The 13,919-nt window shown below is 49.7% G+C and overlaps 1 protein-coding gene across 6 annotated transcripts; it reads right to left on the reverse strand.

Moving 5' to 3' along the window:
- Nucleotides 1-2,118: 2,118 nt before the first annotated feature.
- Nucleotides 2,119-13,303, reverse strand: SERTAD4 (SERTA domain containing 4). 6 transcript variants are annotated; one of them, XM_003130419.5, is made up of 4 exons: nucleotides 12,902-13,303; nucleotides 7,816-8,007; nucleotides 6,480-6,595; nucleotides 2,119-4,647 (listed from the first exon to the last, which is right to left on the reverse strand). In XM_003130419.5, the coding sequence occupies exons 2-4, from the start codon at nucleotides 7,988-7,990 to the stop codon at nucleotides 3,889-3,891; spliced, it is 1,050 nt and encodes a 349-aa protein (XP_003130467.2). In that variant the 5' UTR covers nucleotides 7,991-8,007; nucleotides 12,902-13,303; the 3' UTR covers nucleotides 2,119-3,888. The 6 variants fall into 6 exon arrangements, with proteins under 6 accessions (XP_003130467.2, XP_005667937.2, XP_005667938.2 ...); XM_005667880.4 differs by lacking the exon at nucleotides 12,902-13,303 and adding an exon at nucleotides 12,555-12,685; XM_005667881.4 differs by lacking the exon at nucleotides 12,902-13,303 and adding an exon at nucleotides 11,941-12,132.
- Nucleotides 13,304-13,919: the final 616 nt, after the last annotated feature.

The raw sequence follows: 13,919 nt of genomic DNA on the forward strand, positions 1-13,919 counted from the left end.
ACCGATGAGCCCCAAAAGCAAATAGCTGACGCTCACTTGCTTCAGTCTTATTGAACAAAGCAGCCTGTAAAATGTTGAAAACTCTACTGTCTCAAACGAGCAAGCCAAAGATGCTTTACCCTCATTATTGATGGTTCTCAGAGTCATTTCCATCGGTTTCAAGTTTTCCCTTCCTTCCTCCCTACAATCCTGTCCCCAGAACCCCTTCAAGATGAACAGTGGAGTAACAGGATTTTTTTTTAAAGTACAGCTGATTTACAGTGTTGTGTCAATTTCTGCTGTACTGGGGGAGGGGGGGGAGAGCGGGGCAGGGAGGGGGAGAGAGTGGGATGGACGGGGAGTTTGGGGTTGGTAGACGTAAACTGTTACATTGAGAACAGGTAAGCAATGAGGTCCTGCTGTACAGCACAGGGAACTATATCCAGCCTCTTGGGATAGAACATGATGGAAGGTAATAGGATGTTAAGAGTAGAAGCATATGATGATGATGCTTTTGCCCTTTAAAAGACCTTTGCCAGGCTATTGTCTATACAGCACCCACTTTTAGAGAAGAAGGACCAGGGGCCAAGGTTAATGATGTGGTTTAAAACAAGCACCCAGGTGCCCAGGGGAGGAGCAAGTAAAGGCTCTCTCGGGAAGCTGGGCCTTTCTCTTTAGTGAAGAGTTCCCCTCACTGAACGTTTCGAAGTCTGGATTCGGCCCTTGGAGGTTTTCCTTAAAGCAAAGCACAGCAGGAGGAAACGGAGTTACTTCCAGGTGGAGAGACAGCGTCGGGGTGTGCAGGGGGCTCTCAGCTTTCCCAGCTCCGAGGACCCAACTAGAGAACCCACCTCATTAACTTTCTGCAAAGGGGACCCTTGACCATTCTGGACAATCTAACTTCCTGGCTCTCAAGCAGAAATGACAAGGCAGCCACACAGGAGGCCCTCAGGCTTTCAGACCCATGCCAGGACCATTTGCGTTACCTGGATGCGTGTCTAGGAATTATTTTTTTGGTAAAGAAAGTGTTCCTTTCAGCATGCTGGATATGTCCTAGAAACACACACTCGGTTACTAAATATTACAAATTGCAGAGCTGCTGGATTCAAAGGCACCCCTCATCCTGCAAAGAAGGGCTGGTGGGTTCCACTGAGCAGACGCATGATGGCAGCTCAAGGGAGCACTGTGGAAACCACCAACTCCATCCTCTTCCAGCTTTGGCCACCGCTATCTGGTAATTCTAGGGGGGGGTCTAAAAAGCGAAAGTGGAAGTCCTCTTTTTCACATGTAAATCTCCTTGAGGTATTATGCTCATAAGAACGCTTCTTTTTTTTTTTTTTTTTTTTTTTTTTTTTTTTTTTTTTTTTTTTTTTTTGCTTTTTAGGGCCACACCTGTGCCACATGGAAGTTCCCAGGCCAGGGGTCCAGTCAAAGCTACAGCTGCTGCCTATACCACAGCCCCAGCCACTCTGGATCCGAGCCACGTCTGCGACCTACACCATAGCTCACGGCAATGCAGGATCCTTAACCCAATGAGCAAGGCCGGGGATCAAACCCACATCCTCATGGGTCCTAGTCGGGTTCGTTAACCACTGAGCCACGAGGGGAACACCCAAGAATGCTACTTTTGACAATTAGCTTCCAACTAGCTTTCACCTTTTAGCAAGTGAAATATTAGCCTCTAGGAACACCAATACAGAATTGCGCTGACTACTACTAGCAGTCACCTCTGTAGCTGTTTTAACTGTTTACCTGTGGGTCATCTTGACAAGAGGACTTTCCATAAGGAATCAACTAGGATTCTGTATTTATGGCTTCACGATATGCTTCCCCCCCCCGCCCCCGCCCAGAACCTTTACAAAAACGAAAACCTTCAGGTCCTTTAAAACCTGAAATCACCAACCACATCATCACTGATTAACACAGGGCTCTTAATTAACAGATATCTAAACCTACAAACTAGGACCATCCTCCAACACCTGTTAGCTGGGTCTCTCAAAGTTCTCTTGACCTCTGCAGACTCCGGTGTGCCACTGTCCTCTAAGGTGTCTAGAGTTTGAGGTTTTTTGTTTTTTAAAGGAGAAAGAGCAATGGAAAAGAGAAACATCGCCAACAGCCACTCAAATAAGAAAATCTTACTGAATTTTGATCATTTTAATAAATATATATCAAGAAAACCTCACTTTATTACAACACATTCATATACAAGCATCTATCATCTAAGTTGTCAACATCAAATGTTTATCAAATATTGAAAATAAAGGACAAGACGTTACTATTCAGCCAGAACACAAGAACATGTTTTAAAAATTGGTCCTTGTGGACATTGTCCAATGATCTTACTCATACACTGTATGAATGAGACCTATATTTAATATTAATAAGCAGTGATTTTTTTTTTTTAAAAAAAGCTTTATCTTGGAGAAATTGGGAGGACTTACTATTTCCTCCGTTTGGCATTTGGTTCCTGTGAAGTACGGTGGAAGGAGGCCCAGGTCAGTGAGTCACCTTGGACACGGGAACCCAGCTGAGCAGGCGGCGGTGGCTGGCATGGGAGGAAGGATGGTCAGAGAGAGGCACTCTGAACGCTCTTAGCAAGGTGCGAATGAAAGAAACGACCGAGAAAAATGAGGACCAAATACATAGGCGCGTTTGCTGACCGAGTCCCATTTCTCCAAAATAACCTTCCCCAAACTACATGTCTTTACATTCTTTAAGAGAAGACCTTATAGATCATCACAACATTTATGAACATTGTGCTTCGTAATCAACAGCGAAAGTCATATATAAAAAACCACATGCTTTTATAATCTAAACGAGTGAAAATGATGCAAAACCGATTAAAGTAGAATGCATGCCACTGGTTCATGAACGTCATCGGACAAGAAAACGCAACAAAATCCCAAACCCAGAACACCCAAACCCCGGCAACAGACCGTTGCCGTAGAAAAGCTCAAGCAGCTATAGTGCTGGTTTCTAATCGCTTTCTCTATTGTCTCCTCCATCCCTTCCTAAAAACGCCACCTCCAAAAAGCAAGTGGGCATCAAACATAAAGGCGATGTCGAATCAAAAGTTGAACGCAACAGCTCGAAGGTAACGACTTCCAAACAATACTGATCCACCCTGTGTTCTTTTTTTTTTTCCTGTTTGTTAAATCCCTGCTGTACTCTGATTTATCCTTAATTTTCACATTGGCAAAAATTAAGATAAAGTAAGGCACCAAAAATCGCCCTGTATAATACCTCTCTAAAAGCCTCATCACCCGTCCTAGGCAAGCTGGGAACTGGCAGGGACCACTCTCTACTCATATTGTTGACTGCTGCCCTAGACAGGTATGTTTCATTACGTTCTATCCTAATTTCATCTGTCACATAAGACTGTTAAATCCACACACTTAACAGTACCATGAAGCCATTTCATCTAGCTCCCTGTCTTCAGTCTTTTTTTTAGAAAAAAAAAAAAAAATACTGTATCATGTAGAAGAAGCAGACATCCTTTGCTGGTTATATCAATTTGCTTACCAAAGAACTACCTAATTAATTGGCAAAGATGTGGGGGGGTTCTTCGCCAGTGACAGGCTCCTTGGGGGTCGGGGGTAGTAGAAATATCACAAGGGCCACATTGTTCCCCCATCTAATCTACTAATCTTTTCTGTAAGAAAACTAAGATATACTTTTAAGCGTTAAGTCAACTGTTTTCTTGGTACTGTCACCACATTTATAAGTAGCGCGCTGATGCCTACGATACAGATGTTTCAGGCAATCTGCTCTCCAGGCATTAAAACGACACGGCATGTTCGTGGCATAATTTTATCAGTTGTACAAAACTATAAAATCCATTCAAAATAAAATTTCTGGGCGCTAATTGATCATGCTGCGCATGCGTCGGGATTGCGGTGAGAAGATGGCTCAAATTTTACTTCCTTTGCTGCAACACAGTTTGTTGCTCGGTGAAGGCTCCTTCTTCCTTATGGACTTTTTCCAAGACTCACTTACATTGTTTTTTTCATTATATCCAGTCTCAAAATAATCATAAAATTGGCCTTTGCACTCAAAAGCAAGGTCATGTCCCACGGGTTCATGGTTTAGGGGGCCGCCATCCCTGCTGGTGTCATCGTCTGCTTTCTCATCATGTAATTTGGCCTTTTCCTGAACACCAAGCGACCTGGCATTCGTAACAAAGATTTCATTGGCAGGTATCTGGCCATCGCCCTTGTAGAGAGGTGTGCTGCCTACATCAAAATCCACCTGGTGGGAGCAACTCGGTAAAGGCGGAGGGGGAGAGGGAGAGGAAGAGGAGGAAGAGGAGGAGGAGGAGGAGGCACTTCCGACGTTAGCATTGACAGACAGGGGTAAATTTAGGTAGTGACCACCACATTCTTGGTAAAAGCAGCAGGCATGAAACTTTTCACACTCCTCTTTGGCCATCCGAGGTCGTTTTCGGTAAGGACAGTCTTGAGCCATAAACCACTCCTGGGCGGAGGCGCCATTGAAAGAGCAGGCGGGAAAGCACCAGTTATTCTGCATGATAATCTCCCCATGGATTCTTTTCATCAAGTTGTTGATCAGGACCGATCGTCGGAGGTACACCTCAGGGTCATCGATAAACTTTAGCTTTTCTAAGGACATATAAAGGATGTGCGCGCGCTCCTCAAAGATCGAGATGGTCTACAAACCAAAACAGGAAGAGACAGCTTAGGAAACGGTCTATGTTCAAGTGGCATGGGGCCCATTTCCCTCCTGGCAGGTTCGGGGTCTGGGAAGGTTGTGGTTCCCCCCCAAGTTCGTTTAGAGATGCTATACCCCTTGTGTGGCTAATGAACACTCGTCCCAGGAGACTCGCTGGTGAGGTGAAGCCCTGGGGAATCCAGCCCCAGGGCAGACCTCAGCAGGGACCGGTCAGGATGCCTGGGCAGTGAGGGGGATGGCACCCAACTCATCTATGCTCTTAGAAGTCAGGAGGGTGGGTTCTTCGGTGGGCAGAGTGACCAGAAAGGGACATAAGGAGAGGTTATGAGTTGCTGGGTATGTCGCTTCTTTATCTGGATGCTAGTTACATGGCTTTTTCCCACTTGGTAAACGTATTAAGCTGGACTCCTTTGATACTCGTGCCTTGATGTGTGTGTATACAAATCACACCCACCCACACCTAGACGCATATGTTACATGTCGGTATTGTATATTGTATGTCTTTTTTTACAAGATGCCAAGATGTGGGTCATCACAAGTATACTTCAAACCCTGGCCATCAAGGACCGTGACATCTGGCTTTCAGCACTGTCCGTCTGTGTTTCACTCTTGCAATTACCTTTGCTTGACAGAGGGACAAAGATAACTAACGAGGCTCAAACCCTAAAAGGACCTGTCGGTTGAAGGGCAAAGGAGGCTCTTTCTGGAGTTGGGCAGAAGCGCTGCAGAGAAGGAATCAGAGGACTCACTCCTGAGCTGTGTGAATTCCATCACTGTGTGATGGTTCGTTCAAATCCAGCAGCAATTTGGAAGACTGTTCTGGCCACAACACAGAAACTAAAAAGGAAACAAACCGCTTGTGTCCTGGGGGCCAGCTCTTCCAGGTCATAAAAAAAGCCAACCCGAGGATCTGTGATTTAAACCAAAGGCAGGAACCACACATGCAGGGAAAAGCCCAGCACCTGCCAATGCATGCTGGTGTCTTTTGATGAGCAGAGTCAAACGCAGTATTTAAAAGGTGGGGGTGGGGAGAGGGAGTAAGAGGTGAGAGAGAGGAAGAAGAGTTAAAACCTTAAAAATCCTCTCTGCTTCTCAAACAACTACGGTCTGGCTTATCCTCTCCTCGATTAAATCAGCAGATAAGTTTTTGAAGAAAGATAACCACGAGGAAAAGGAACTGGTATTTCAAAAGCTCAGCTGGCCGGTTTCATACTTCTCTGCACTTTTCCAATCCTGTTGTTTGCTTCCTACAGATGCAAAAGAGTTGGCTTTGGTCTTTTCTGGGGATGAATGACACGTTTGAACACACTCAACACCAGTGATGAACGCACCCTGAAGAACAGGTTTCTACTTTCGTGCACACACTTCCCAGGGATGGTGAGGGCGACCTCGAGAGGTCAGGAGAAGCCCTGGACCCCCATGCGGGCACACACATGTGGCAACAGGCCTTGGAACTAGAGGTCAGAGAGGGAGAGCAGGCCAGGAGGGAACAAGTGCACTTCTGCACATGTAAAAGCACCAATCACCTTGACCCTTAAGGTAACCTGAGACAAATGCAATCACTTAGTGAAAAAGACGGTCCTTGGACTATGCAATTTTGTTATTTCTGGGTAGAGGCGCTCTCGCTGGCTCCTTCAAATACTTGTGCAAAATAACACCAGGCCCCAAAAAGTGACAACGAGATTAACGTGGCTCCGCGAGCAGGGGCTCATTTTCGTTGCTTGGGTGGGACAATTTAATTTCTGGAAATGGATCAATCGACTAAGTATCTTAAACTCTTAATAAAAGTAACGACTATTAAAAAAACATACTTTATGGCTACAGCTGCTGAGTGGTGGGTGAAAATCCTCTTCTTCCACATACTTCCTCTTAAAGTATGTGATCTTGGATGTTGTTATAGGATTTGAAATTCCCCTGTAATGGGATCCTGTGGTAATAAATCAGATATGACAAATGACATGTGGTTTGCCAGAGGTTCTCCAAACAAAATACGTTCCTTTCCTTTCCTTCTAGAAGATAACGTGGCCACGTATTTGTCTGTACATGTGGCGATTAAAAATAAACATTTGTCTTAATAGTTGCTATCATACGGAATCCTGTGACCCAGGCCAGGCAAGGATTTCTAGACAATTATAGAGGAAAGTGACAGAGTTCCGTATTTACTAAATACTCAGGATCTTAATTCTATGCACAGGTAAACAGTAACATTCATAAAGGGGGGTAGTGTAATAACTCCAAAATAATACCAGTGCTTATTCAAATTGTTGAATTAAATCCATGATAATATAACACCACTGTTCAAATCTATGTATCTTTGACTATAAGCACAACCAACCAAACAACCTGTAAATATTACTGGGCTCCAGGTAAGTAAACAAACGATTATCTGCACATTGGAATGATAATATTCCTTCTTTGGAAATATGAAATTCAGATTTTTTAACTTAAAATCAGGGTAGCAAAAGTCCTGTTCGCTCTAAAAAAGGCAACATATCAACCACAAATTAAAAGAGGTCTAGTTTGTAAAGACCAAGCTTGCAATTCTTTTTAGTAAATCAGACTTCAAGGAGTACTTGTTTCGCATTTTCGGTTCTTAGGTTTTGGGGTTTTTCCCCCAATCATTAGTACTACAGAAAAATCAAAGGAACTCACCTTCCAGTATAAGAATAAAGAACCTGGACTTAAAAAAAAATTTTTTCCCCTCTAATACCAAAGCCAGTGGTGTGCTTAATAAAGAGCCACAAAGCTGCTGGCCCCGAGTGCAGGTTCCTTTATGTCTCATGAGATAAAGATTTCATTGTCAAGCCCACCAGGACGTGTGTTTTGCTCTGAGAGAACCACACAGTTCCAGAGAGGGTAGAACACCGAAATGCAACCTGAAGAGCTTCCGGATCTGGTTTGGTTCTCTTAAAAATACAGATGCATGCCTTTTACCCAGGGCAGCAGCACGTGGAAGCTCAGGTTTGAATGCAATTAAACACCACCCCTGGCCCTTTCCCTGGAGCCTGGGGCTCCCCCAGCAGCAGTATGCAGGAAGCCTGGGAAGTCCCCGGAGCAGGAACTCTGAGCTTAGAAGGGCGCGCCAGACACCACCCCTGCCCATCAGCCTGTTGGCTGAGAGCAGCAGGGGAAGGTCCTGGGCAGTACCTGCCAGCGGGGGACCGGCTCCCCGGTCTCCCTGCAGAGGAGCCTGTGCTGGCCCCGGGGGGCTCGGGCCTCCGTAGCTGTCAGCCTCCCATAGCGTCTGGTACCCAGCAATTTCAGCAGCTCCTTCCGAGACAATGGGCTCGCAGAATCTATTCATGGACAGAACCAGAGTCATCTCTGACGGCCTCAGATCTGGAAAAAAGAGAGAACAGCCTTCAGCACAGACAAGCCAGGGGATGGCCTAGGCAGCTCCCCTCCTTTGCTTCGGGAAACTTCTCCTGCTCGGTCCTCCCCTTTGCTCTGAACCATTTTATTATTTTTTCAAAGAAAACCTCAGCGAACTCTCTTGCAGCTATTAGCTCAGCCTCTGTGTTCAGCAATCTGCATTTCAGGGGCGGATCTTTAAAACCCCACTTCTTATTGTTCTCCGATTCCCCTCAGCCCTCTTCCAGACAGCTGCTTTGCCTCCTCGACACAGTTGCCTCTGACCTTCCCGCAGAAAATGGACCGCTAAGAGGCAAGGCCAAAGCCCTTGCTGCTTCTTTCTATTAATAAGGCAAAATCAATTTTCTAGTCAATCCCCCGAGAGTCTCCTTTGATGAAACCCGCTAATCAATCAAAAGGAAAGGAAGGGGGAGGCAGCACCCTTCACCGTAATCCCTGCTGATGCTCTCAGGTTCGGTCTGTTCCTCGGCCCGCCGCCCCTCTTCCTCTGTTCCTGGGGCCTGTCCCGCTACCACATGCTGGGGCTCCCTCCACGCTCTTCTCCCAGAGCCAGGCAGACAGAGACACACTGGGTAGCTGTTTCCACCAGCCCTGATCGGCCTGAACTGGATCTGCCTCCAGTCAAAACACTGAGAGATGAAGACAGAAAATTGGCTCCAGTTTCAAGCCGTGAGTTGCAGTCCCACAGGAGCCAAGCACAACATCAGCGGAGCAGGCAGAATATTAAACAGGAGCCAGGGCTTCAGGGCCAGAGGCAGCCGACAACTCCACACCACAAAGCCCAGACACAAGGCAGAAACTTTCCAAGAGGCAACCCACCACTGCCCTCTGGTCCAGTTCACGCCGTCCCCAGGGCCTGCAGGCAGCGTGGGAGCCTCTCCGCTCCGGGACGCGCCCTGGGCTCCTCGGTGCCGCAGGTGGTGGGAGCCTTTTCTGTGGAGGCTGAGGGGCTTCGCCGGGTCCTGCAGAGGGCTCGAGAGGGAGTGGACGCGGGAGACAATCTAAAGCAAGAAGGCCACAGATCCGTGGTGACAGTGGAGCAGCCTCAGCGCCTTATGAAGAGCCAATTCCTTCCCAAGACCCAAAGTTCCCACCATCTCACTTAAAGAAAGGTCACCAAGAGTGAGGTCAGATCTGCTTTCTTGAAGATGGGCTGTCTTACGAATAGACCCTCAGGGTCTGGTTCTCACTTTCTTTTCCAAATGACACAGCTTGCACGGGTGAACCACCTATTGTCTTGCGGGGACTGGATGACCTCATGTTAAAACAAGGGTCCGCTTCCTGGTAAAGGAGGAAAGGCGCCAGGCAAAGGGGAAGTAGCTTCATGAAGTGACATTGTCCTTCTGGCTCACAGAGCAGCTCTTGGCAGCCGTGACTCCATCCGTCACCCAGGCTTCTCTCCAAGACCCGAGATTCTGTCCCAACTTCATCGAAGAAGGAAGCCAGCCTTCTAAGAGACAGGGCAGGTGTTTGGGTCATTCGCTGGAATGGGGATCCAGCTGATGGGGCTGCTAAACCACCTACCGCCTTGCTTTTAAAATACCCTCCAAAGAGGCAGCAGCAAGGACTTGGAAAATCTTCTTATAAGAGGAAAAAAAAAAAAGCGGTTCAATGAATTCCCTAAAAAGAAACGGTGGGACATGCCATTTATTTTGCCCTTTGAGTCATCAATCAAGAAATTGAGACCACATTCATTTCACACGAGGCCATTCTATTACCTCGCAAACTCAGCATCCAAACAAGGCATCAAACCTCATGATAATTTATTCCCTGGACAACTCTCATGAAATGGTCCAATTTCTGAACCTTTTCAAAGAGACAATAGCATCAGGAAGTGATGGTACCAGGAGCACATGAATTATAGCCATTATTGAGTCACTGGCCCTGTCTTATTGACAACAGTAGTTTCTCCCTTGAAATTCAAACTCACTTTTGTGCTGGATTCTGGGAATAAGATTCAAGCTTTTTGCCTATGTGGAAATTTTATTACCTATAAACCAAAACAAGTCGACAAATCCATGTCACTGAAGACAGTGAGGCATTTGCTGGCCCCTTGTAGCAACCGCCTTTGGTTAATAGAACATTATATGGCCGCTGTGCTGTTTTACATTAGTAAGAGTTTGTTTATATTTTAATGACTTTTCCTTGTAGTTTTTTGGTTGTTAAGGATTTCAGGGTTTCCATTTGTGACTACTGTTTCCACCATATGAAATTCTATTATGCATTTGAACTTGAAACATGGCATCCATAACAGCTTTGATCTTGGCTGTTTCTTTCCTTTACGATATCCAGTTTCAGTAAGTTCTTCTTGTTTTGAATTGGAAGTCAACTGGAGAGGCTGAGTTCCACAAGTGATTTATGGAAGTTTACATACAATATAAATGAGTTGGGATTATCTGGGAGTGGAGAGGTAATTTTGCCATTGAGTCTTCTTCATCTGTTTAGAACTTGCACTGGGATGCTAACGAATGAAGAAGGCGAGTTCAGTGATCACGAAGAACTGGAGTGTGGGGCGCGAAGCACCACGGATTCTTGGTACTATGAGTGCACATCGAGACTGTCATTTTTTTTCTCCGTACGATGAGATTTACATTATAATTCTGCTAGTGAGTTCAGCCGTTGAAATTCACAAATTTATGTGCTGTTAATAGCAGATAGAGTCACAAAGACATACATGTACAGCAAAAAAAAAATTTTTAACATCGGAGGCAAGTGGATTCAAAAGAAGGGTGTTAAAGTGGGTTTTTTTTCTCTACAAGGGTTTAACAAATAAAAAGGCTCTACCCTTTTATCCTCCGGTTCCTGCATGTCTGTGTCACCAGCCAAGGCAAAGTAGTGGAATGACACCTCGAGCATTCCCAGACGGCCAAGGGCTAAAATGTCAAGTTTTTCCAGCAAATGGTCACAGTGAAGTTACCAAGCCTTTCTATACAGTCTGTTTTTTCCAGATTAGTTGGGATTCTTTTTCTTTTGGAGCCATTATGATGCTAATGGGAGCGACTGGAACAGAGAAGAGCATAGCTGCAGACTGAGTGGTACCTTCCACCTAACAGGGGGTTCTGGTCATTCGCTGCCCCCCCATCTACCATTGGAAAACATTTTCTTAAGACCATTACCGCAGTTAGAGATCTGATTCCAATACCGAAGAGCAGGGAAATAAAGGACTCATCTTTTCAATACACCTTTGACGCTGCTGGGCCTACGCTTCCTGCCCAGGTGGAATCAAGTTCTTGACCTGACATTGTCCCTAACAAGACCCAACTCGCGGTGGTGGTGCTGGTGGTGGCGCAAAGGGCTGGGTGGGAGGAATTAAATCCTTCAACCCTTCGAAATAGGCAGATGTTGCTTTTCCACCAGTCCCTGCAGTACACCTGTCTGCCCTAGGAAAAACATTTCTCAGCAGCAGCTCCGAAAGGCCAAGAGATGTAGGTCGGGTCCTGGGGCTGGGAAGGCAGGTGCTCAGCTGGAGGCTGATGGCGGGGTGCTCAGGTGTCCGAGTCCGGGCACCAGGTCTCCCCGTCCCAGGCCCAAATCTGGGGTCCAAGGTTTGGAGACCGACCCCCTGCAGGCGGGCAGCAGCCACCACGACCGGGTGCCCACAGACACCCCCCCCCCCCCGGGGGCTCAGTGCCTCAGCTCCTGAGCCCCTCTCCTGGGAAGCGGGCAGAGCCCTGCCGGCCGCCGGCCGCAGGAGAAAGTAAACAACACCCCAAGTGCCTGGGAACAAAGGCAAGTTGTCTTTCCACGGTGCTGGAGCCGTGCGCCTCTCCTGAAGCATAAGAGCTATATAGAGCTATGATTATTCTTTCTTTTCTTCTTCTTCTTCTTTTTTTTTTTAAAGCCAAGTTTCCTTCTAAGGGAAATAAACACCAAAGGTAGGATTCCAAGGAAATGACTCACGGCGGTTGGCAGGGTTCTGGCGTGCCTGGCCCCGGCCCGCGCTCCAGCCCGCAGCAGATGCCTGCCCGGCCCTCCCTCCCTCGCCGGCCAAACCCACTCGGAGCCCGCGGCTGCGGGAGCGCCCTGCGCATCGGATGGACCGGGGCGGCCAGGACGCGGCCCGAGCCTCCTGCAGCCTCCCGCCCAGTCCTCGCCACCCTCGGCCGCGGGGCCGCCTCTCCCCCGCCCCTGCGGTCCCGGCGGGCACTCCGGAAAGTTGCTAGGGCCGAGGAGGTGGGAGGGGAGGAAGGGGGGAGAGAGGCGGAGGCGTGGACCATGCGGGCAGCAGCCTAGACCGCCGGGGAGGTGAGCTGAGGACAGAGGAGCCGCCGCCGCCCGCAGCGCGGCTCGGCTGCTGGGGAGGAGGGTGCGGGGGCGGAGGTGGCGGGGGGACAGAAGGTGTCAGCTCCTGCAGCGATTCCTTTTTCTAGCAAACGCGCGCTCCTGACATCCATCATCCCTCCCTCCCCACCTGCCAAGCGCCGCGGCGTCCAGACCTGGGGGCAGCCCTCCTACTGACCCCTCCTTCCCTAGAATAAGGGAATACGCGGCCACCGAGGACCCCGAGGTCTCACCAGCGCTGCGGTCTCCGCCCGCCCCTAGACTCGGCTCGGTGCGCGCGGGCGGCAGCCCGAGCAGCCCCAGAGGCGGCGGCGGTTCCCGCCCGGAAAGGCTCCGCGGCGCACGCCGGCCCCGGGAAAAGCCCGCGCCGCCTCTGCGCCCGGCTGTGCCCTGGCCCTGTCGCCGCCCCCAGTCCCGCTCCGGCCGGTGCGCGTCCACTCGGGGACCCCGGCGGAGCCCCGGGGCCAGGAGGGCGCGCGGGAGCCGGTCCGCGCCAGCAGCCGCCGGGGGGCACCGGCCGTCGCCCTCCACCCGGCCCGGCCTCTCCGCCCCCGCTGCCCGCGCCCAGCCCGGCTCTTACCGCGGGGTCAGCCGGGAGGCGGCGGCCGCGGCGCTCGAGCTGCTGCTGGCCCGCCTCGGGCTCGGCGCCAGCTCGGCCGCCGGTGCACAGTGGCGCGGGTCCCGGCCCGGCGGCCCGGTCGGCGGTGGCTGCTGGTGCGCGGCGGGCGAGGGTCCTGGCAGGTCCCGCCGCCGCGACTGGGGCGCAGCGCTGCGCCGCCGTCGCTGCAGACGGTTATGGTAATGAGCGGCTCTGTCTAGCGAGGAGCGTGTGAAACCCGTCAATCCAGTTTGCCATTTCCCCGTGGATTTCCGAGGAGAGGTTCTGCAGGATGCCCCCAGGGTGAGAGAGGGAACATGACAAGCGCGCCCGCTTTCCCTCCCTCCCTCCCTCCGCTCCCACCGCCGCCGCCGCCGCTCCTCCGGCAGCACACGGGGCGCCTTCCCCTCACCCCCACCCCAGCCCGCCCCCTGCCTCCTTCCCTCCTTCCCGCCCTCCCTCCTCCTCCCCTCCCCTCCCCTCCCCTCCCCTCCCCTCCCCTCCTGGTGCCCGGGGACACGCGGGCCCAGCTCCAGCCCGCAGCTCAGACCCCACGCGCTCCCGGGCTCCGGCCCTAGCCCTGGGGGCTCGGCTCCAGCCGAATAATGTATTCACTCTGCAGCCTTCCGAGATGTCTCTCTTTTTTTATTTCGTTTACTTTTGTTGTGGTGTGTGCGTGCGATTTAACAAAAAAAAAAAAAAAAAAAAAAAAAAGATCTGTGTCTTTCCCACCCTTTGCAAAAGACTTTCTTCTCCTTTGCCACAGCAAACGGAGATGAGAAACAGATGTCTTTGCAGGACCAGGCAGTTATTCTCCCCTCGTCGCCCGCCCCCGCCTGTTCCCCTCCGGAGCTGTACGTGTATAAAAAAGCAACCTTGGTCCGACTGCAACTTGAATTGGCAACTCTTTCTGGGTGGGGAGCCTCCAGGGAAAACCTCCAGGAAATAAAAAAGTAATAAAGGAGGTTGTCCTTGGTCAAGAGAATGTAATTTAAGCCCG

This window comes from Sus scrofa, chromosome 9 (genome assembly GCF_054392235.1).
Source record: "Sus scrofa isolate SSC_HxYL_T2T_F1_AM1 chromosome 9, Sscrofa_HxYL_maternal_Yorkshire_Landrace_v2.0, whole genome shotgun sequence".
NCBI classification, from domain to species: Eukaryota; Metazoa; Chordata; class Mammalia; order Artiodactyla; family Suidae; genus Sus; species Sus scrofa.